Raw genomic sequence first — 22,216 nt, forward strand, 5'->3', positions numbered from 1 at the left:
GTTTATTCCTGAATTTTCCTTACATTACTATAGTTTACGTAGTCTTACTGATAGAATTCATTAAAATAACTTTTCTCTATATTCATATCTAAATATTGGAATAACTGAAATTTTCTTGAATTTTCATTGTCACGTAGTTAACAAATTTAGTATTTAAGAAAAAGTGAAAGAAATGAAATTGGGCATAATTAACGTTTATATTGATGATATTTCGTTTCTTCATTGTGCTTCGCAACGCCCCCAGCGTCAAAATTTTTATTGATCCACGAAAGTCAACAACGATTGCGTGGGTAACCCTGGGTTACATTTATATCAAGGCAGGTCACAGTAGCTTGGCTACCTATAATAACATCTATGTCGTAGAGCGCAGTGGGGTGGGCGGCCTCCAATCAACTTCATTCTAATAACATAACGTTCTAGAAAGAGATACAGACAGTACTGGGCAACTGTTCATACAACAGTTCCTAGTTCTGCGTATTAACAAGAGAACGATTTTAGTGCAAGAGTTTTAAAACGACTATTTTTATGTGAAAATGAAGATTGTAAATATGGACAAAAAATACGTTTATATATTATTTTTATTGTGTACCTTAATATGTGTGGAGTGCAGAAAAACATCAAAGAGTCGTTCTTCTGGGTCAGGCCGTGGTTCGAGTAGAAAAACAAATAGCAATCCGCAGCCTGCTCCAACATCTTTCAGCTATTCACAACCTGCATCCGCACCGAAGCCTACATTATTTGGATGGCAAGAAAAGCCTGCTCAAAAGAGTGCTTCGACATGGCAATCGAAAACATCCAATAGTCAAAGCCATTCTTATCCTTCAAGTCAAACAGGACTGTCTGGTAATAAACCTAAGCAGCCACAAACTTATCAAGAGAGTATTCAAAGAAATCAAGCGCCTCAACAATCTCGACCGATTTCTCAGACTAATACTAATAGTCAATCAAGCCATTCATATCCTTCATCCAACGGCCTATCAGGTAACAGCGGTTCGGGAGCAAGCTATCCTCAAGGGACTGGTTTGTCAGGTTCAGGAGTAGCAAAATCTCCTAGTTCCGGTGTCGGATATCCACAAGGTAGTGGATTATCGGGTTCTGGTTCAGCGTACCCTCATGGCAGTGGCGTAGAAGCTCAAAGATCTGGATCTGCTGGATATGGCGGTGCACCTCCTCCATATCCTGGATATAAAACCAGAGACACAAATCGCCCCTATAACGGAGGGAATTATCCTGTGCAAAATTATGGCAATAATTATCAACATGGTCCACCGCAAGGGCCACCACCTCCATACCCTCATTATGGGTCCAATTATGGAGGATATGGAGGTCATGGTTTCTATAATCAGGCTCCGCAAGCGCCTGGTTATTTTGGAAATTATGCCAATTATGGTAAAGGCTTTGGAGGTGTAAGCCGTACAAGTAGCGCTCTTAAAGGCGTCGGTATCGCTGGTGCTGGTGTTGGCACCTTGTTGACAGGACTAGCATTATGGAATTTAGCACGTTCTACTGGTCGTCATCATCACACTGTTATATATGACAATAGGGGGCAACCTGTAGCAGTAGCTCCTGCTAATGATACATCATCTCCTGATGATTCGTTCTTAAAAGATTTAGTTAACTGCAGTCTTACTATAAGTAATGAAAATACAACGGAAGTGTTAGCTATACCATGTGCTATAGCATCGTCATTTTCCCCTGAAGCTGAAGTGAAAGATATTGGAACTGGTGATAGTAAAATAGATAACACAAAATGTATAGTCACGGTAGTAACAAACACTGGTAAAGAATATATGACAACAATTCCTTGTGCTACACTTCTTAATACTGCTGCAGAAAACAATGTTACAGAACCACCTCTCGATAGCAATATCATGGAAGGTGTTAATAACACAATGGCTTCTGGTGATGCATCGCTTTCAAACCAACCTGCAGCTCTTAGCCTTTCTAGTGGTAATGTAGAAATGAATAGTACACAATCTGGAATAAATTGCACACCTGAGCCTGGTAATGTTAGAGATCCAATTAATCCTTGTTTTGCTGTAACTAGTGATTTAACAGTGATTCCAATACAAACCTCAGATAAACCTATAGAAAATGTAAAATAGAGAAATTACCTATCTACAAAATAAGCAAGAATTCGGTAATTGTTAGGTATTATGGTTTAGGTTATTTGCTAATAAAACTGTAATTTTGTGTACGAATTTATCTAAGGAATTTCTAATAACCTATGTAATGTTAAATGGTACAGTTTACATTACATACATTACATTTTGCGCTATTAGAAGATTTGATCTATTATATATTAGGTATATTTATAAATGATTATATATATATTAAAAAAATGTGATGTATACTTTAACGAAAATATTTTTTTTTGTGTGAAATGTTTTCATTAACAAAAAACCTACTTAGTATTTTGTGAGTACCTAACAACTGCACTCAAACATGTTGTATTTTGAAGTACATTAAACATAATAAAACACTGTGTGAATTATTAAATTTTCATTTACTTTATTTGTTGTATGAATTTGCGTAAGAGCCAGATAACATCAAATTCATCAATTGTTGTTGTTTTTTTTAATAGATAATATTGGAATGGTAACCCCGCCTGCGCTATCGGTATACACAGGTAGAGCACCAGTGAGGTATGACAGCAGGTCAGTTAGCCCATCGTGATGAATAAAACAAGAATTAATCACGATGATTTCTAGGGGGAACCGCGCGGAGGTCGACCTGAGAGGGCTTGCTAGCAATGGGACCATTGGCCCCCATTACTAATAATCCCTTTCCCCCCCATCAATTGTTGTAGGTCTATCTAGGTATCTAAAATGAGTATGAATGCAGGAGGGATTTTTAGTAATGAAATCCAGCAATCAAAACTTTAATAATGTAAAAAAATTAACACTGACAATTTGATATTAGACAAAAAAATATAAAAGATAAAAAGGTTAGTTTCCAACAGGAACTAATGGCTAGATACCCATGTCGATTGTCATATTCCTGGTGAATTCGTTACGACTGATCGATAGACCAGAGAGTCGAAATTTCAAGCCAAACGAAACATAAATTTGATGTTTAAATTATATAATATATACTGATTAAAAATATTAAAAATGTTAAAATATTGTTTTTTGGATTATTATGATATAATTTATGCCCAATAAAATATTAAACTCCATTTACTGGATTGATTTCGGTACGAACAAAAACACGAAATTGATCCCGAAAATTTGTAATTTCATTTCATGGTAGACCCCTTGATTTCATCTGTCAATATTCAAAGCACATTTTGTACAATTTTCAATATTTTTGATTTTAAAAGTTCCCTGATAGTACAAATAAAATGTTAGTACAATTAAAATGTTAGTCGACTGCACCTAATAAAAACTGTGTGCAATTTAAAATTCTTTTGCTATATAAATCCAAATCTTTAGTCGTAGCTTAGATTAATAACATGCTGCCGGAGGATCAGGTCGTAATTGTAGGTGAGGATGAAAGCAAATCAGTTGGTCCATCTTGACTAAATTATCAAGAATTAACAAGAGAGGCGCCCTCACAAAGTATATTACTGGAAATGGAGACTAACATCTACATTATTAACAATTGTTTTCGCCCAAGCATGTATGTTTTTTTTTTTAATTTTTTTAATGAAAATGGAATGGTAATTCCACCAGTGCTATTGGTCTTAGTTATCGGTAAACGCTGACGAGTTACCAGTGAATATGAAGGTGAAGATGAATACAAGTCAGTTTAGTAGTGAGAACCGCGTGGAGGTCACTTGACAGGGTACATTGTTAGCAATGGGAAATAACCTCCTCATTAGGTACTGACAATGTCTTTCTCTAAGCATACATACATGTTATTATCAATTGAAAATTGCAATTTAAATCCAAATCGCAATTTATCTACTTAGATTATATTTATCTACTTATAGGGGTGATTCTCTGTAAACTCGTAATCGGCTGTCCCGACTGTTTTTTTCAAAAAGTAGTATAATTACTTTCATAAAAATCATTTCTAATGAAACTTTAACCCCAAAAATTTACGGGCCCATTGTTTTTAGAACCATAACTATTTTAATTTTTTTTCTAGAAATGATTGAAGCTCTAAAAATACAGTCCCCTAGCTGTCCCCATCACTGAGAAACGAGATTTATGAAGAAGTTATTGAAACTACATACATTTGGCAGTTAACATAATAAGAAAAAATATAAAATTAATATTATTTTGTAAAACAAGGTCTCATTTTCTATTATATTAGTAAACACTTGTAAACTTTGTAGAATTTCCATACAGTCCCCTGCCAAAAATTTAAATCCATATTAAAAGAAACTGTAATATTTATAAAAGTTTTTTGTAATTATTGTTAAATTTTTCGAGACACCATTTTGTTTAGCGTCAGAACTTCATTTTAAGGTGAATACGCGTTTGGTCTGGTACCACACACAGTCCTCTGGTAAGTAATATTATTTATATGATAATTACTTTAATAATCGCTATATAGTTTATTGTTTTATTATTTATGCCTAAATTGATAGGCAGGTTCTTAAAAAACTATTTTACATCAGTTTTGTAAATAAAATGTTAGTCGCAACAGTCCCCAGCCTGAAAATGCAGCAGGGGACTGTTTTAAACAAAAACTGTGTGGTGTTTTTATATATTGTTTAAATTTATAAGTATCATTGCTTTGCATTATTTTCCTTTATAAACTTATTTTATACAGGTCGATCAAACATCATGATATTGTTTAAAAAAAAAAAAAAAAAAATCAAGGGGAACTACTATAAAAAATAGAGAAGCAGAGCAACTACGATACAAAAGAAGAAAAAATATTCTGAAATGAGAAAACAAATAAGAGAAAAGGAGAAGTTGAAGTACCAAAAGAAGAAAGAAAAAGGTTTGTGAAAATTAGTAATGGTCATCTTGTGAGTACAGAGCTGCCTTAAAGAAGTGAAATGAATATTGTACTGTATGAGCCAAAAAACTAAGACTGAAAAGCGTCACTAATAATTTTGTACGAGAAAATACACCGTTATCAGATCCAGAAGCAGATACTTTGTCTACAAGACCCGCCACTCTAGTTCCAGTTCAAATATCTTTCCAGTACTAGTCTACAGCAAGAGAGTATTAGAACAACAAAAGAAGTTTAACAGAGAAATAAATAAATAAATCGCACGTTTATATTTACAACTTTATGACTAGAAATATGAAGAAGCAGAAGAGATATCTTCTTGATACAGTTTTTAATCTTTATAAAAAGTTTATTACTGGGCACATAAAAATTAGCTACCAAAAATTTTGCCGACTCCGTCCATTTTTTTTCAAAACCACGATACATGTCTTTGCATAGTTCATAGTAACATAGACATGAAGCTCAGCGCACTTCATACTAATTGACTTACAACAATCACCAAAAGTTGCTGAAAGATCTATGTTGAGACCGATATAATGTTAATTGTTTGGCGAGATCATGTCATACTCGCATTGATAAAAACCCGAAATATAAACAAATTGATGACAGAAAGGATATAAAATGTGGATATCTGAAATTCAAGATTTTAAGACTAAATGGAACCGACTGGTGACTAAATATTTGAAAAAAACATTTGGATATCCATCCATCATAACACATTTACAGACAGATTTACACAAATTTTTTATCACCACCGAAATATTGTTCACCAATATAAAACAGTGAATAATTTAAAGTCAAATCTACAAGATGATGAAGTTCTGATCCACGTAGATTTTAGCGAGAATTATAGCACTAAATACGCAAAAGAGATACAGAACTTTCATTTCGATGGATCTCGAGCACAATTGAGCCTGCATACCTTAGTGGTTTACCTACGAAATTCCATTCTTTCTTGTTGCACAGTCTCCGAGAACATAGCCCATTCATCTGCTGCTCTTTGGACACATCTACGACCAATTTTCAATACTCTTCCATGTGGCATCGAACGAGGGCATTTCTTGAGCTATGCCCTATAACAGTCCCCTGATACCTCATACAGTCCCCTGTCATGATTTTTTGAAAAATCGTTAATAACTCGGAAAATACGTATAAATTCAGTGGGCCTCCTTATCTAATTAAAATAGTAGTTAATTTTCTTATACGACACGGTTTTTTGGCAAATGGCAAAAATAATTGTCAGGACAGCATTTGTATGGGACCTGTACGAGCTTACAGAGAAATACCCATAGAAGGAATAAGGATAAGCAAGCTGAAGTGGCAATGGGCTTGTCACATAGCTCGATGAACCGACAATAGAAGGGGAAGAAAGGTTCTTGAGTGGCGACCCCGTACGGGCAAACGCAGTGTAGGATGACCCCCCACTAGATGGACTGACAACCTGAAATGCATTGCAGGGAGTCAATGGATGCAGGTGCTCAGGACCATTCTTTATGGTAATTATTGGGGAGGCTTATGTCCAGCAGTGATGGAATAATCGCTGAAATGATGATGATGACATATAGTTTTTGTTACTATCAAAGTTATTAATAATTATCATAATAGTAAATTCTGTACTAGATCAAAGATTAATGTAAGATTGGTTAGTAGTTTGCAGTGTATGTCAAATTTTTGTTCATTTACATTACTAGATTAAATATTCGACACAGTTTATATAGAAAGTATGCAAGCAAGATGTATCTGAATTTGGTAGGGTTATATGACCTAATAAATTTTTTTATACACTAGCCTGCTATGAATTAAGAAAAATAGCAATTGATGGTGTATCTTTCATTCTCTTTTTACTAATTATATTTGCATAAGAAAAAAGGAGGCAACCATATGATTTACAGTTTTTATTTTATTATTCCTTCTATGCAATTCTTTGTTTTTAGGTAATAATAGATGTTCACCGTTCCCGTCATTTTTTTTTATTATTATGACAGAAGGTTTTTATCTTTAATCTATGACACCAATATTAGATTGTGACGCGGGCGAGATTATCATTCTATTATTATCCATTAAAGAAAAAAATGTGAAGCGAGTAATCACTAATTTGTAAGGTATTAGCCTATTATTTGTTATTTTTATACTTATTTCGATTAGTATTTTCTTTGCTTTATATATCTTTATGTAAGTGTTTTTAATATTTGGCAAAAGGGTACCTTTGCTTATTATGATACTAACAAACAGGGAATGAGATGAGATATTAAAAAGGAATTGCTCTCAATATATCCTATCACGTCGACCTCCACGCGGTTCCCCCTGGAAACTATCGTAACTAATTTATCGTTCAATTCGTTACGATGGGCTAACTGACCTGTCTTCATCCTCATCTATTACAGGGCAGGGTTCCGGTGTATACCAATAGTGCAAGCGGGGTTACCATGCCATTTTCACATATTAAAAAAAACTGTAGTTCTCTATGACAGCTAGCGATGACTAACTAGTCGAAATTTTAATAACTTAACTATCAGACTATTTATAAGGTAAAAGCTGGCTAAATAGCCAACTATTTGGCTATCAGCTATTATAAGAAATACTCATTATAATCAACTCAATAGCGAAACGCTTAGCGTTAGCTATTTAGTTGAACAACTGCCAGTTGCACCACGTCGGATTTGATTCTCAACGCAGCAACATAATGTTAGATAAGGCGATTGTATTTTTTTATTAAACAAACTGTTTTGTAGTCATTATTATGTCAGGTATATCCATTAGTAAATATTCTTTTAATTTTAGTTATAGTGGTGCCACCTATGTAATGAGTTAAGAAGCTTTAGTTACATCAACCATAATCAAATAGACCATCTCAAAGTTTAAGTTTATAAATCATAGATGTCACTAACTCTTATTGATATTTTTACAATATTATTTTTTTATTATAAAATATACTCGTAGTAATGACTATAATATAGTTTTTTGCAAAAAAAATTAAATAAATAAAAAAAAACAAAATCGCATATTGGATTATCTAATTTATTTGTTACTGCGGTTAGGATTGAACCCGACGCAATGCAGCCGGGCAGCTATGCTGCTAGCCACGACAGCTCCCGCGGCTATCAGTAGCCGATAGCCGCGGCAGCTATCGTAGCCGACGGGTAAAGGTAGTTGTTGCCAGTTGACTATTAGTAGGCTATAACCAATAGCTGTCTATGTCGATAACAAATGAACTAGCCGCGGCTATTCTTTGCGTAACCGCTATATAGCTGGGTATTGGTATAGTTACCCATCGCTAATGACAGCCGGTGACAGATGACAGACTTCACCATAGATTAAGGATAGGCTTAACAAATCATATGCAAGTTTACTTTTTATGTCATATTCTCTGTACTATTTTTTAACACTGTTTATTTTAAATATACTTATATTAGCTATGTATGATTTATATGTTCTTATACATTATTTATAAAAGTTTAAAAAGTGAATTTTATCGTACTTTTTACAAAATTAAGTTTTTTGTTTTATTTAAAGGAGTGAAGTCGGTAACTATAAAATTTAAATATAACCAGGTGGACTGAAGGCATAACATCTCATCTTGATCTCTTCGAATACATTCCTTTTAAAAATAACCAATATCACATTGGCAAAGTTACAAACTTCATGGTGTACATTAGTAAACTTCTAGCAATATTTATGTTAGCATTTATTAAGTTATAAAGTAACTTATTAAAATGTCGGATCCTACTATTCAAACTTTCTGCTGTCATCATACTGGTAACGATGAAGATTTAGCAGTAAGGATAATGAATGAATTTAATACTGATTCTTATAATGCAGTTTGCCTTGTCTCTTCATCAGTTGGAATATTAGGATCTGTGTATCAGGTACTGTATATAATTAATAATTGTTAATGCATTCAGGTTTCTAACTACCTACAAAGTTAAACAATTTTATTATAGATTTTTCCAGGCATTTTATCAGGAGGTCCACAAAGATGGCAGACACAGGGTTCTATACGTGGCCGGCATATTATAATTTGGTTGGCAATTGCAGATCTATTTGCTTCTTTTGGTAATAATAACATTCAAATAAGAAACCCTTTCATAGCCACATAATAATAAGAATTTTAGGTTTTACACCTGATTCTCTTTTTAAAATGGTTAGGTTATTAAGAACTGAAATTATTTATGTAAATTATATCATTTCATCTAAAACTAAAAATTTGCACTACAAGTATAGCTAATACTTAAGAATTTATAAATAGTTTTTTGTTTGTACTATGGGATTTAATTAATTTTATTCCACATGAGCTCACAGCAATAGATAGTGTTTGATAATGATTATTAATAATATATTAGCCGGTAACTGTCTTCTGTTGAACAAAGGCCTCCCCTATAAGTGGAAATTTGCCAGTAGTTGCTTTGTTGATGTTTTAAGAGGGATGCTGCTGTCTATACCTCAACCATTAAGTTCCCTTAGTTACAATTTACAACACTTATGTTAAAAGTAGGAGTGTTTTATGTTAAAACCACATAGCAATATAATAATTAATATAATTTTTTTAAGATTGATTTTTAATTGCCATAGAAATATTTTTATATGTTTAATAATATGTAATCTTATACTATTAATTTTCCTAGAAGTATATAAATTTATTTGTAATGTTCACAGGTATTTTGCTGCGTTCTGCATTGTGGTTACAGTACAAAAATATTATGCCAATGCCAGATGATGATGTGAGTGTGTTGTTTTGCAGCATAGTATCTGTAAGTGTACCTTTTTAAACTTATAAACCATGGTAAATCTAATCATATACCTTCCAGTGAAATTAAATAAACAGCAAATGTTTCAGGCATGGACACAATATTTTTATACAGCAACATGGTTCTGGACATTATTTTATGCTATAGATACATGGTTCACTATAAGGGGACAGGATTCCTATATATTCGTTTTTCATTTACTTGCTTGGAGTATACCTGTGGTTACTACTGGTATAGGATTATCTATATTGTATTTTCCAGATGCTACGTAAGTATATAATGGTAATATATTTTTTTTTAATGGGTGAAAATGGAATGTTACCTACCCTTGCTATCGGTGTACATCGATGAGGCACCAGTGGAAGATGATAGGTGAGAATGAATGCAGGTCAGTTGGCCCACCATGAATTTGACAAAAATTAACCATGATGGTTTCCAGGGGGAACCAAGTGGAGGTTGACCTGAGAGGGTATATTGCTAGCAATGGGTCTATTAGACTTCATTACTAACAATCCCTTTCCCCCCCAATATTTATAATGTATATTATTATTATTTCAATAATAATAATAATATACATAATAAATATTAAATAATTATTTTATAACATTACAATGAAGGGAGATTTCGATTCGGAATTTTTCGAGAACGTATGTGTGCGTACGTGCGTGCGTGCGTGCGGGCGGGCGTGCGTGTGTGCGAGCGTGCGTGCATGCGTGTCTTTTAAAATATATATTATTTAATTAAATAGTTATTGATTTTAGGACAATTTTTTTTCAGATGTCATAATTTAACTTCAATTTCAAGTGCACTCTATAAAATTTTACCAAATTATTGTGCCACATACATACCGATAACTATAGTAATGATAGTGAACCCAATTGTATATGTGTTAGCTGGGAAAAATGTGGAAATGGCAGTTGCATTACCTTTAGCACAGGTAAGAAAATAAAAAAAAATCTAATATATGATGGGGATGATGAAACCTTTGTTATAATTTCTATGAAAGTGAGAATTTGGAATTATGCTAAGCTTTCAGAAACAGGTAGTTTTCGCATATGAATTACTAGCTTTTTTATATGGCTTCGCTTGCGTGTGGTATTTTATTGCAGAGTCATTTTTCCATCTTATAAATTATAGCTGTTGCCCGCAACTTCGTCTACATGGAGTTCGGTTATATATTGCAAATCCCTATTGTATATCTTTCATCCCATTAAAGGTAAAAATTTGAAAAGTAAGATCCATAATTTCTAGTTTCAAAAATACCAGATTTCTATACAAAGTCCAATTCTCTCTTTCAATCCTCTAGACAGTAGACTTAGTAGTGAATTTATATAAATCTTGGAACACATACCTACTTTTTTTTAATAATAATGATATTTATTTCTACCACAATGGCACTTCATTTATACATTTTACAAAATAGAATATATTTTGCCACTTTCAATGGCAGTCTATATATATATAGACTGCCATTGAAAGTGGAGAGAATTCGTACTAGGATACTCTGTGTTACGGTATTCTAGCCCATATTCTGTTTTATAACCAATAGCTGATATAGACACTAGTTTGCGTTTTTACTTGCTGAAAATCCCATTTACTGTGGCTTCACATTTTCAAAACACGTCTATTACCATCTCCAAAATATAGGGATCCTCGGCGTGGACATATCTACATACACTGTAGTTACGGGGTCATCTTGAAGATAGGGTTAAGCTGGTGTTCAAAAAGCTTGGGGTGCTCAATAGAGCAAAATAGTACATCACTCCGAAACAATAATAGTCTATTATTGTACAAGTGGCAAGTCCGGCCTTTTATGGAGTACTGTTTTGACCTATAGGCTGGAGCTCCTGGATATCAGCTTGACCCTATTGACTCAGTTCAAGATGAACTATGAGAATAGTCGACGATCCCAAGTTCACACGCGGCATCGACCCCTTTAAAACTAAGGGAGACTTTGCCTCCCTATGTGTATACCGTTAATGCTTGTATAACGGGCCACGGCCCACACCCACTTTTTGTTATTGTGCCGCTCGCCATCGATAGGGAATTTATCACACATTGAACGACATTGAACTTAAATTGTCACACACAGTGCGGTTTTCTACCGCGAATGCTCAAACTGTGGAATGAGCTGCCTGCCTAGGTTTTCCCTAGAGACTACAGTATAGGGTTCTTTAAAAAGGGTATATTAAGGTTTCTTCAGGGTTTACAACACGCATGTGACACCCCTAATATTGCAAGCGTTCATAGGCTACAGTAACTGTTTACCATTAAATGAGCTGTATGCCACCTTCATAGTATAAAAAATACAAAAGGGAAGAATTCTCAAAATATGTTGAAATAAGATTCGTTTTTAATCAATAGCCTAAAAACAAACTTCTGTATTTTTAACTTCTAACATAACAGTATTTCTATATAAAGTTTCAATCCCCATTTCATCCATTTAGAGTATATATATATATATATATTAAAATATAATTAAATCCTCGGGCATTTAGGGTATTTCAGGGAGTAACAGTTTATAGTGTTAGAAATTGTTACACCTCAATACTCTATATCATCATCATCCTACCTTTATTCCAATTATTATTTGGGGTCGGCGTAGTATGTTTTTATACATATTACAAAAAGATTTGGCTTATAGTTTTACGACCGGCCGCCTGCCTGACGTCAATCCTCTTTGGGAACCTCAATACTCTATATATGACTTATAAATCTACACTTTAGAAGTATAACATATCTGTATAATTAGGGCTGTTATTTGTTAAAAATTCAAAAATTCAAAATTCAAAAATCATTTATTCAGTGAATATGTCTACTCAATTGAATTACTTTTTTTTTTTAGTTAGTTAGTGAATTGTCTACCCTTGTTTTTTTTCAGTTTACTAGTAAGGAGAGAAGAATAGTAGACACATTGAGATTGAAGTTTTTTCTCATAAATGTGGTTTTTTATGTTTGTTGGTTGCCAAATCTCGTAAATGGTGTATTGATTTGGACAATGTGGTTTAAGATGCCAGTAAAAGTTATAATTATTATATGGTATATAATGGTATGTATTATGAGCTTATAGTAAGGGTAAACTGTATCTATAATAAAAATATGAATATTAGAAATAAATCTCATGGTCATTATCTCGTATTGTAATCTAAATTTAAAACCAAGCAGAACTTATAGTGCTATACTTAAATACATTTTTTATTTTTATAATACATAGAAAACACTCAGAACAGTACAAATAGTCTCAAACATGGATACAAATATATATAATATGTAGAGTGGTTTCAAACCTGTAACCATTGAATGACAGTGTAGGTAAACTGCTACATCACCAAGAGTATAATTGTTTTAATTATGGTCATAGTTTTAATAGTAATATTTTATCGAATAAAAAATATGGTTAATTACATTACATTGTTTTATGTGCATGTTTATAGGATATTTTCAAATCTGAAGCGATTTTGATGATTTTCAATTACTTTTTTACTCATTTATTGTTCCTATATTAATATCTACAACAACATAACAATATAAACAAATTATATAATTTGTTTCTTCATAACTACGATTAGGTGCAATACTTTTAATATTTCAATTGATGTAAATAATTCAGAGTACCTATTGTGACTTATACCAAATGTTGACGTTATGTTGATAAATTTTGTATTTACTGTCAAATATTTATTCACTGCGACTCTAGCTGATAGTTTTGGAGACTTAAAATACCATACAACTTATCGAGATAAATGCAATAAATAAATAAAAAAAAAAATGGTTGTGCCATGTCCTTTTGATAGTAAATTATTTTTACAGGCATTTTTAAATCCGATGCAAGCTCTATTTAATGCCCTTGTTTATCGGAAATGGAATAAGAATACAAGAGGTATTAGTTCTGTTTTTCAAGTAACACCAAAAGAATGTGACTTTTATGATGAACAATCGCCATTGCTGGGCTCGGAGCCTTCTCATCTACAATTGGCGCTCACACCACCTGCTATAAATAATTATGCTACTATTTGATAATTCTCATGTTTTTAATTATGCAACAATTTTAGTACAATAAAATGTGATAAGTAATACACAGTATTTAATAAGTTTGTATTAGTGAAAAATTGAATTGTTACTTATTGATGTTTTTAATTTATATGAAATATACATTTTTAAATACTTATTCTAATTTTTGTCATTGTATACAGTATCAACCTAAGAACTATACCATATTATTGTTCATGTCTATCGGAGACTGTTGCCATTTTCCATCATGTGGACTAGCACTTGTACGCCATTCTTTTTTTTTTTTTATACAACATTATTATTTATTTTATGCAGATGTATCAAAAAATCTAACAAAAACCTTTTGTCTATATTAATATTATTTTGGATTAATTAAAAATATCCTTTTAACGTAGCATTATATCTGTATTTTGATCCTCAAAAAAGCGACTTCCATCATGATAAATGACTATAGGAGACCTAACATTAAAAATATTTGAATCTAGAAAATGAAATCTCGTGTTAATAACTAGAGTTTGCTTCATTAACTAAAACGAAAGCTTTAAATATCATAAAATATGTAGTATTAATTACAAAAAGAATCTCTAAAAATCCATTCAGTTCAGCATTTATAATTTTTTTGCAAACAAGCATGCGGCTCACCTGATGGTAAGTGACTACCGCCGCCCATGATCACCCACAACACCAAAGGCATTGCAGGTGTGCTGCTGGCCTTTTATAAAGGAATATGCTCTTTTGGCATAATTGTTAAGTTTCAGCTTATCCTGTATCCATTAATCTTGACAATCGATTTTGATGCTTGTATAATTGTTATGATAAGAAAGGTATCTACATAGATGTATCAGACAATAAGATTTATAATGAGAAAGATAATTTTATTTTATAAGTATTTATACAATTTGCTTACTTAACAAATTAACATTTAAATAGCTAGATAGTAGCTATTGCTATCACATAATTATACTTGCATCATGCTCATTTTCCGGTGGGGCCATAGTCAAGTCTGTAACATCTTTAACAATCATGTGGGCAATTTGCCATGCCATTTCTTCTTCAACTTTAGAGGTAGCCACTGGTACGAATCGACTCACCATTTTTTTTAAAACTGATTTGTCCTTCTTGTCAGGATCAGGCTCAAACTTAGACTCAAATCTACCTAAACTATTAACTCTTCCAAGACTTAATCCATCATGCCTTTTTCTTTGCCACAAAGCATCTGCATTATAGAGTTGATTAGAATCTATTGTCATGTCAGGTACAGAAAGATTGCGTTTCTTTTTTCGAAAAACTGGGTCTCCCATAGCGAGCAAAGTATTTTGAGTACTAATACTAATTTCACTGCTACAATCCGATTGAGATTTGTGATTTGATGACCATGTTTGGTCCACTGAATGAACCATCTCTGACAAATATTTATAATACAATTCAGACTCGAAAAATGTTTTCACATATTTTCTGAGTGTATTGAACACTATTTGATAAGATATATCAAAACATGTATGCAAAGGTCCCCCTTCTCTACAAATATTGCTTTCGATTTGCAATCTAATATCTGTAGGAAATCCTACAGGACTAATGGCCTGCAGTGAGAAATATTTGTCATACAAAACAATAGCATCAGTTTGTGCTTGATCAGGATTTAAACTGTTACCATTCATTAAATTATCTCTGAAATGTGTAACAGCCATCAAAAATTCTAATAAGATCGTACAAGATTCTTGCTCCAAATATTCAGTAAAATAGAATAATATTGTGTCATTATATAAAATATCTATAAGGTCGAGAGAGCCACTTGTAAGTATATCAATCTGAGCTTTTATATAGTAAGGGCTGTTTAAAAAATCATTAAAATAATTATTGTCAATTTGATTGAATATCACTTCCTGTATTGGTTTAAAGCAATCTTCTTTTATTCTGCCTTCAGGATCACATATATTTGAAATAACAGATTTTCTTAAGCTATCAGGTAAGTCTAAGTGATATGGCGCTTCTAGTGCCACATATTTTTTGAATAATTCTATTGCTACTTCTGTCAAATCTGATATTTTTTTATTTTTTTCACACACTTCACAATTTACTGAGTTTTCATATTCAGCTAAATTTAAACAAGAACTCGTTGAATAGTCACTCTTTCTTCTTGAATCACTAGAACACATATAATTTTCATTTTTTTCCTTATATTTTTGTGTCATAAATTCTTTTTCCTTTTGTAATTTACACTTACATTGAAAATCGAAACTCTTAGCTCTACTGATTTTTGTATGGTTTTCTGTTTCTATAGAGTGATTTGTATAAGTGTTTGATACCATTGTTTTAAAATTATCTAGTTCCAACCAACATTTTATTAATAAATTCTTACCAATTGTTTCCATAAACAGTATAAAATGTTTTATAGATCTTTTTTCAATGAGTATGTCATGTAAATTTAAGGATAACTTTGATTTCTTAATAAATATATGTGATTGATCTGAAAATAATTGGTAAAATATATTGTCAATTCTCTTTTTAAAAATCAATTAATAATTAAATATTCTATGATACAAATTGTCGTACCTTGGTTTTCGTCTTTTAATTGCGTGTCTAAAGATGGTCCGAGATTAGTATTAGTCATAGAGCTGGTACTGGGCTCTGGAGGTCGCACAGGACAACCAGATTTGCCTTTCGCTGTAAAAATATTTATGTGATTATGTATAACATTAGCGATTGTGTTATGACGACAACATGAAAAAATAATAGACGATCCAAGTTTCTATATCATCATACCTGCGCTTTTCCAAAACTTAATCATTTCTTCGTAATTAGGCTGTTATATGTATGTAATAAAGCTATTGATAACTTCGAAAATAAGCTATGTAAATTCCTCATAGGTGGGCTTTACGATCATAAATGTAAACAAAAATAATGTACGAAAAGAAGACGACAGATGACAAAAACAAAATTTCGCAAATTGTTTCGGATCACATTCGTGATGATAATGACAGTGACAGAATAGTTGACAGCGAGCAGTTTTTTAGTAATGGCTTTTATTGCTCTGGGTTCTTAGGAATAAAATTCTTTTTTAATAAATAAAAATGGAATATTTACAGACGGGGTACCAGTTATAGTATATTAATGCAGCGGCCAGAAACTGAGGCATTGATGGACGAACGTGTAAATGTGGGCCGAAGCGTAGCCGAGGCACATATACGTGAGTCCATCAATGCTTAGTTGTAGCCAAGGTTTGTTATAGTACTTTTCTCAAACAATGCGCGGAAATCAAAAACACAATTTTACTTTTAAAATTCAATGACGAATAACGAACAATAAACATTTTTCACACGCCATAATGTTCCTTTGTTTTTTTTTCAATAAACAGCTTTCTATTAACAAGCCAGTTCGAAATTTAAATAAAACCTTTTATTAGTTACCTCCTTGGTAGTCATGTTACGAAGTAAAAGGTCATTCCATTTTTAAATTACAGGACAAATTTGAGTTTACATAGTAATTTATCTGGCCGCAAAACACGATAGATGTGGATTTTCATATAACTTTTGCCGGCCGCTGTCCGCATGTATTTGGCCAGTAGGGCAATTTTGATTTATTTCTAGATTGTCAAAATAATGCTCACATTTCTAAGCATGTTTGAGAAAAAAAAAAAATAGTTTAGTTGCCCCAACGTCTTTGAATAAAAAAATAAATGTGTGGAGGATGATTTAATAGATGATAATGGATTGGTAGCCCTACCTGCGCTAACGGTGTACGCTGGCGGAGTACTAGTTAAGGATGTTAAGAAAGAATGAAAAGGCAGGTCAGTTAGCCCATCGTGATGAATATACTTGGAATTGTTGTGCGTAATGAAACGTGAATGAGTAAAAGTAATAGATATATATATCTCTCTCGCCCCTCCTTTCGCAAGCGCCGATCATGCCGGATGCGTCTCTGTAAGTCTTAATAAAATACATTCATTATAAATATAGTCCTGTTGTTTTTACTTCAATAACCTGTTCCCAACATCAGCAATTCAGAACGATGGTTTCCAGGGAAAACCACGTGAAGGTCGACCTCACAGGGTATGTATCTAGCAGTAGGACTGATAGTCTGCATACCTAACAATCCCTTCCCCCCAGCTGCATGCAGTTAGACCCTATTAATTACAAACCTTTTTCTTCCGGCAAAATAATACCTAATCCAGTTAATCTGATTTTATATTTATGGGCTAATTCAAATTAAAAATAAAAAACCCATCAGGTGTGAGCTAAACTCACATGGTGAGGGTTCCGTACATAAATATGCAAATATAAGATAAAATAATCTAAAATAAAATAAGTATATAAGATAAAATAATCAAATTTGTTTAAAATAAAATAAGTATAATAATAAACATTAGTTTTTTTTTGTCATAAGAAATAGACAATAATAATAATTACTAGTAGTAGTAATTAGTACATAATTGTGTTTAAAATCTGGATCGCATAACTTTATTTTTGAGATTTAATTATAATTTTTCAAAAACGATGCCACTTCCATAACATTTATTTTTCCTGTAATATTTACATATACCTTTATAAATTGTAATGATTTCAGTATTTTCCCTTCAGAAACTGCGGAAACAAGAGGGAGGGGGATCATAGTAAAAACTATGAATCTTAAAAATAAATGTAAATTAGTTTTTAAAAATGTATAAATTAAGCTCTATTATATACATATAATAAGTTACCTTACGTTCTTTGTATAAATTTAAAAATTTTCTGCCTATCAGCACCAAGTGTCTTCTGGTGCAGGCTTCGGTTTTACCCATCATCGATTATGGCGATGTTTGTTATGGGAACCTCCACCAGGAATTCCTAAATAAAATGGATTGTTTGCTTAATAACTGTATATGGTTCATTTACGGTTTTCGTAAGTATGACCCTGTTTAGCCTTACCGCTTTGAACTGTAATGGCTTCCGATTCGCTTGCGCAGAAATGTCAGAGTTCTCTGTCATCGTTTTTTAATGCTTTATGACCTACAATCTCCTCAATATTTCAAAGAAAGATTCCAATTCTTAAGTGCAACCCACTCTCGAGATCTTCGCTCCTCTTCTAATTTATTATTGTATACCCCCACCCATCGATCAAACTTCTCTCAATCTTTTACAATCTTACCTTTGGAATGCACTGCCTATTGATATCAAAAAGTGAACATTACTTCAATTTATCACATCAATGAAAAGCTTCAATCTGTACAATTATATAATTAGTTATGATTTATATATTTATTAACTTAAATTGTACTATGTATAGTTATTTATATATGTATTGTATGTATTGATTTATGTATGCATATTATTCTATATGTTTGTATGTTTATTTATCATAAATTGTTGTTATCTTTCAAAATATTTATTTAATTTAGGTACAATTTTTTATTAAATCTATGCACCGCTATTTACTCTTTCTGTTTAGCGTAACGGTTGACTGGTAGAGAATGCCATTAGGCATTAAGTCCACCCTGTAAACATATTTTAATGTGTGCAAATAAATAAATAATTGCCAATTGGTCCGATACACAATAGGCCACCCCTTCCTTTCACTTGGGTGTCGTAACAGGCGACTAAGGGAGGGCGAGGGATGGAGAGCAGCGTCCCTCTTAAAATATCTCCAAGGCCTAACTGTGGTTGCCCATCCGCCTGCCAAGCGTAGCAACTACTGGCAAAACCTCCCAAGGGGAAGGCTTATGTTCAGCAGTGGACAGTTAAAATCTGATATAATGATATAACATCCTACTTGGACTAGTATCACAAGTTTGAAATTTTGAGTACCCTTTTGGATCCCTTAAAAATAGTTTGCAATTATTCCTATTGCAACATGTGTAGGCTAATGATATGTAAAACTATTTTAAATCGATAGCATTAGTAGTTACTGAAATACAGCGGTATGACAGACGAACGGACAGACGGGCCGTGAATTTAAATATGACTATGAATGGGACATATTACTTTTTATTCCAGTCAATCAATATTACGGTTACACAAACGAAATCGCAGGTAAACACTGATATAATGTTAATAATATGCTAATGATATGCTGATAGTAATCATGATGATGATGACAATATATACTTTTATCCCTCATCACTTGTAAAAACGATTTCGGCGGTCCTATACAGTAAGATTTAGTTCTCTCTAGCTTAGACCGGTTGATGTAACATCTTTTTCAATGGGTTGCTTCTATATTATTTTAGGACAGCCGTGCTTTTTTTGCCCCTTAAATTTCTGTTTGGATATATGTATGTCTGTCTGGTCTCCATAGTACATAACTAATTCAATTTATTTTCGTTAAAAAGATTTTAAAGTCGACAGGACTGCTAATTCCCACAGGATAATCGGTATATTGTTAGTATTGGGGCCGTTAGTTCCTTTTACTAACTACCGTTGTACCTAATTACTGGGAAATTCTTTAAAATGGGATATCTAATCTGACTTTATCCTCACCTGCTATACCTTAATGATACCTTGCCAACATTTCGCATGCTCGTTTGCCCTCTGTGTTATAAAATAAAAACCTATACCATATTTAATCATTAATTATCATCTCCCTTATATATTCAAGTTTCGAGTTTTACTTCTCTTTTAGTAGTCTCAGTACACTTTGTTTTGTTTTTAACTAAAAAATAGTGACATTTTTGTTATTTTACTTAACAAATTTTTTTTACATCAAATTTTTAAGGTTTTTACTTCGCTAAAAAAAAAAATAAGCAAATGAAACAAAACAACAAAACATCAAATAAATTATTAAAAATTTTAGGGATGCCTCTAAAGTTATCTTTTATATTTGGCGATATCGCTATGCGTAAATGAGATTCCGGATTTCTTTCCCAGTCGGACCAATTTAGGAAATAAACTTTTATGAATAGAGCATAATTCAGGACACCCAAACCAAAGCCAGGTTTGGGTGTCCTGAATTATACTTACAAGATATTGTAGCTTGAGGATCAGGCGATTGATATGATTGTGTGGCACTTATTATTATATTTTACTAGTATAATAAAATTGTAACTAGACGAAGACGGGTTTTATTAAGAGCAATAAAAACCAAAGTAATATTTTTGTTTTATTTTGTCTGTCTGTATGTTTGTTTTAGCATCTCGCAAAAAATAGGTACTGCACCAAATTGGATGCGGTTTTTACAATTGTGTTCCTGTATGTGTTTTCTTGATACGCCATTTAAAAATGGTCGATTTCATTGGGTTTCTTATTTCTGAAATCCTAGGAATTAGTGGTGTAGGAAGCAGTGGGCAAAAAGCTGGTGTAATGTATTATTGTAATACAATATAATTTTTTTTAATGGGTGATAATGAAATGGTAACCCTGACTGCGCTATCGGTATCCGCTGGTGGGGTACCAATGAGGGGTGATAGGTGAGGATAAAAGCAAGTTCGTTAGCCTATCGTAAGGAATTCCACTAGAATTAACCACGATAATTTCCAGGGGGGACCGCGTGGAGATCGACCTGATAAGGTGAATTGCTGGTAATGAGGAAATTAGACCCCATTATTAGTAATCCCTTTCTCCCCTCATAATTTTATGTTAATAATATATTGGTTCAATTTTATTATCAACCGATTTCACAAAGGAGGTTCACATTTTTTTTATGTTTGTTACCTCACAACTCCGTCAGTTGTAAATCAATTAGAAAAATTATTTTTTATATTTGAAAGAATATACTTACAGATTGGTTGCATTGAAGCTTTATAAAAATCGGCTTAGTTGTTTAGTTTTAAATAAAAATACCTAGTTTTATCGCAATTGAATTCGATTCTTTTTGTGGAACACAATTTAATTCTGACATGATTTTGACAATTCTTCCAATCGATAGTGTTTATGTGTTTTCTCGTGTTGGTCTCATATTAATTTGGTCTCAATTTAAGTAGATAGTTTGTTACAAATAGATTTAAATTGTAAATTATGGGAAACTACAACATCTTCTTATGTACTGATTTTTGCTTTGTAGTAATAATATTCTTTCATCGTACAAATGGGTTGTTGATGAGGAGTAGTGTAATCTTTGATACAAATGACAGACAATGTTAGTTCTTATGACTTTGCTACTTCAGGGATCGCCACGCGGCAAATGCAAGGATGAGTGCTATAATGGGCGACACAGTGTATCCATTCTGTTATGTCCATGATATTGTTTATATCTACAGCCGGCTGTTACGACTTTCAATTTGGTGGTTGGCGTCATCTTTTTTAGCTCTCCGGTAGTATAAAAAACCTATCTTATATTTTAAAGATGGTGATATCAGAAAATGTTTTCTCAGCTTCAATGGTCATTGGAGACTATAATGTCGATGACGATAATGCAGCAGATACTCGTATACTATCTCTATATATACAAATATTTTTAAAAAATAACAGAATGATTATGTAATTATCATATTAAATCTATTTAATAGATACCTGCTCCACTAGTTTGACATGTGTCGATCAATCGTAACCAGCGCAACTTAGTTTAACGGTTGATCAGGCAAATTGTCCGCGATCCTTACGTAATCTGAGGACGCAGTGCACTAGTTGAGGCTATCGACC

General features: G+C 32.7%; 3 protein-coding genes across 6 annotated transcripts in view; 2 read left to right on the forward strand and 1 right to left on the reverse strand.

Moving 5' to 3' along the window:
• Positions 1 to 13,824, forward strand: part of LOC113517587 (G-protein coupled receptor 143-like) — a 32,238-nt gene extending 18,414 nt beyond the window's left edge. For 2 of the 4 annotated variants that reach the window (XM_052901574.1, XM_052901575.1), the window contains 6 exons: positions 8,853 to 8,964; positions 9,565 to 9,659; positions 9,746 to 9,924; positions 10,434 to 10,593; positions 12,538 to 12,705; positions 13,467 to 13,824. In XM_052901574.1, the coding sequence (XP_052757534.1) occupies positions 8,853 to 8,964; positions 9,565 to 9,659; positions 9,746 to 9,924; positions 10,434 to 10,593; positions 12,538 to 12,705; positions 13,467 to 13,673 (921 nt within the window). In that variant the 3' untranslated portion in view covers positions 13,674 to 13,824. Of the gene's footprint in view, positions 1 to 8,171; positions 8,778 to 8,852; positions 8,965 to 9,564; positions 9,660 to 9,745; positions 9,925 to 10,433; positions 10,594 to 12,537; positions 12,706 to 13,466 lie in introns of those variants that run through there. The other 2 variants (XM_052901573.1, XM_026902304.3) reach the window with 2 other exon arrangements.
• LOC113517586 (atrophin-1-like) lies at positions 358 to 2,514 on the forward strand. Its single transcript, XM_026902303.3, has one exon. It carries the CDS (start codon positions 534 to 536, stop codon positions 2,103 to 2,105), a length of 1,572 nt encoding a protein of 523 aa, XP_026758104.2. The 5' UTR covers positions 358 to 533; the 3' UTR covers positions 2,106 to 2,514.
• Positions 13,825 to 14,521: 697 nt separating the features above from the next.
• LOC113517585 (A-kinase anchor protein 10, mitochondrial) lies at positions 14,522 to 16,647 on the reverse strand. Its single transcript, XM_026902300.2, has 3 exons — positions 16,431 to 16,647; positions 16,221 to 16,331; positions 14,522 to 16,134 (listed from the first exon to the last, which is right to left on the reverse strand). Exons 1-3 carry the CDS (start codon positions 16,453 to 16,455, stop codon positions 14,618 to 14,620), a joined length of 1,653 nt encoding a protein of 550 aa, XP_026758101.2. The 5' UTR covers positions 16,456 to 16,647; the 3' UTR covers positions 14,522 to 14,617.
• Between the last annotated feature and the right edge of the window lie 5,569 nt (positions 16,648 to 22,216).

Source organism: Galleria mellonella, unplaced genomic scaffold, assembly GCF_026898425.1.
Source record: "Galleria mellonella isolate WM207_F2 unplaced genomic scaffold, CSIRO_AGI_GalMel_v1 utg78, whole genome shotgun sequence".
In the NCBI taxonomy this organism is placed as follows: domain Eukaryota; kingdom Metazoa; phylum Arthropoda; class Insecta; order Lepidoptera; family Pyralidae; genus Galleria; species Galleria mellonella.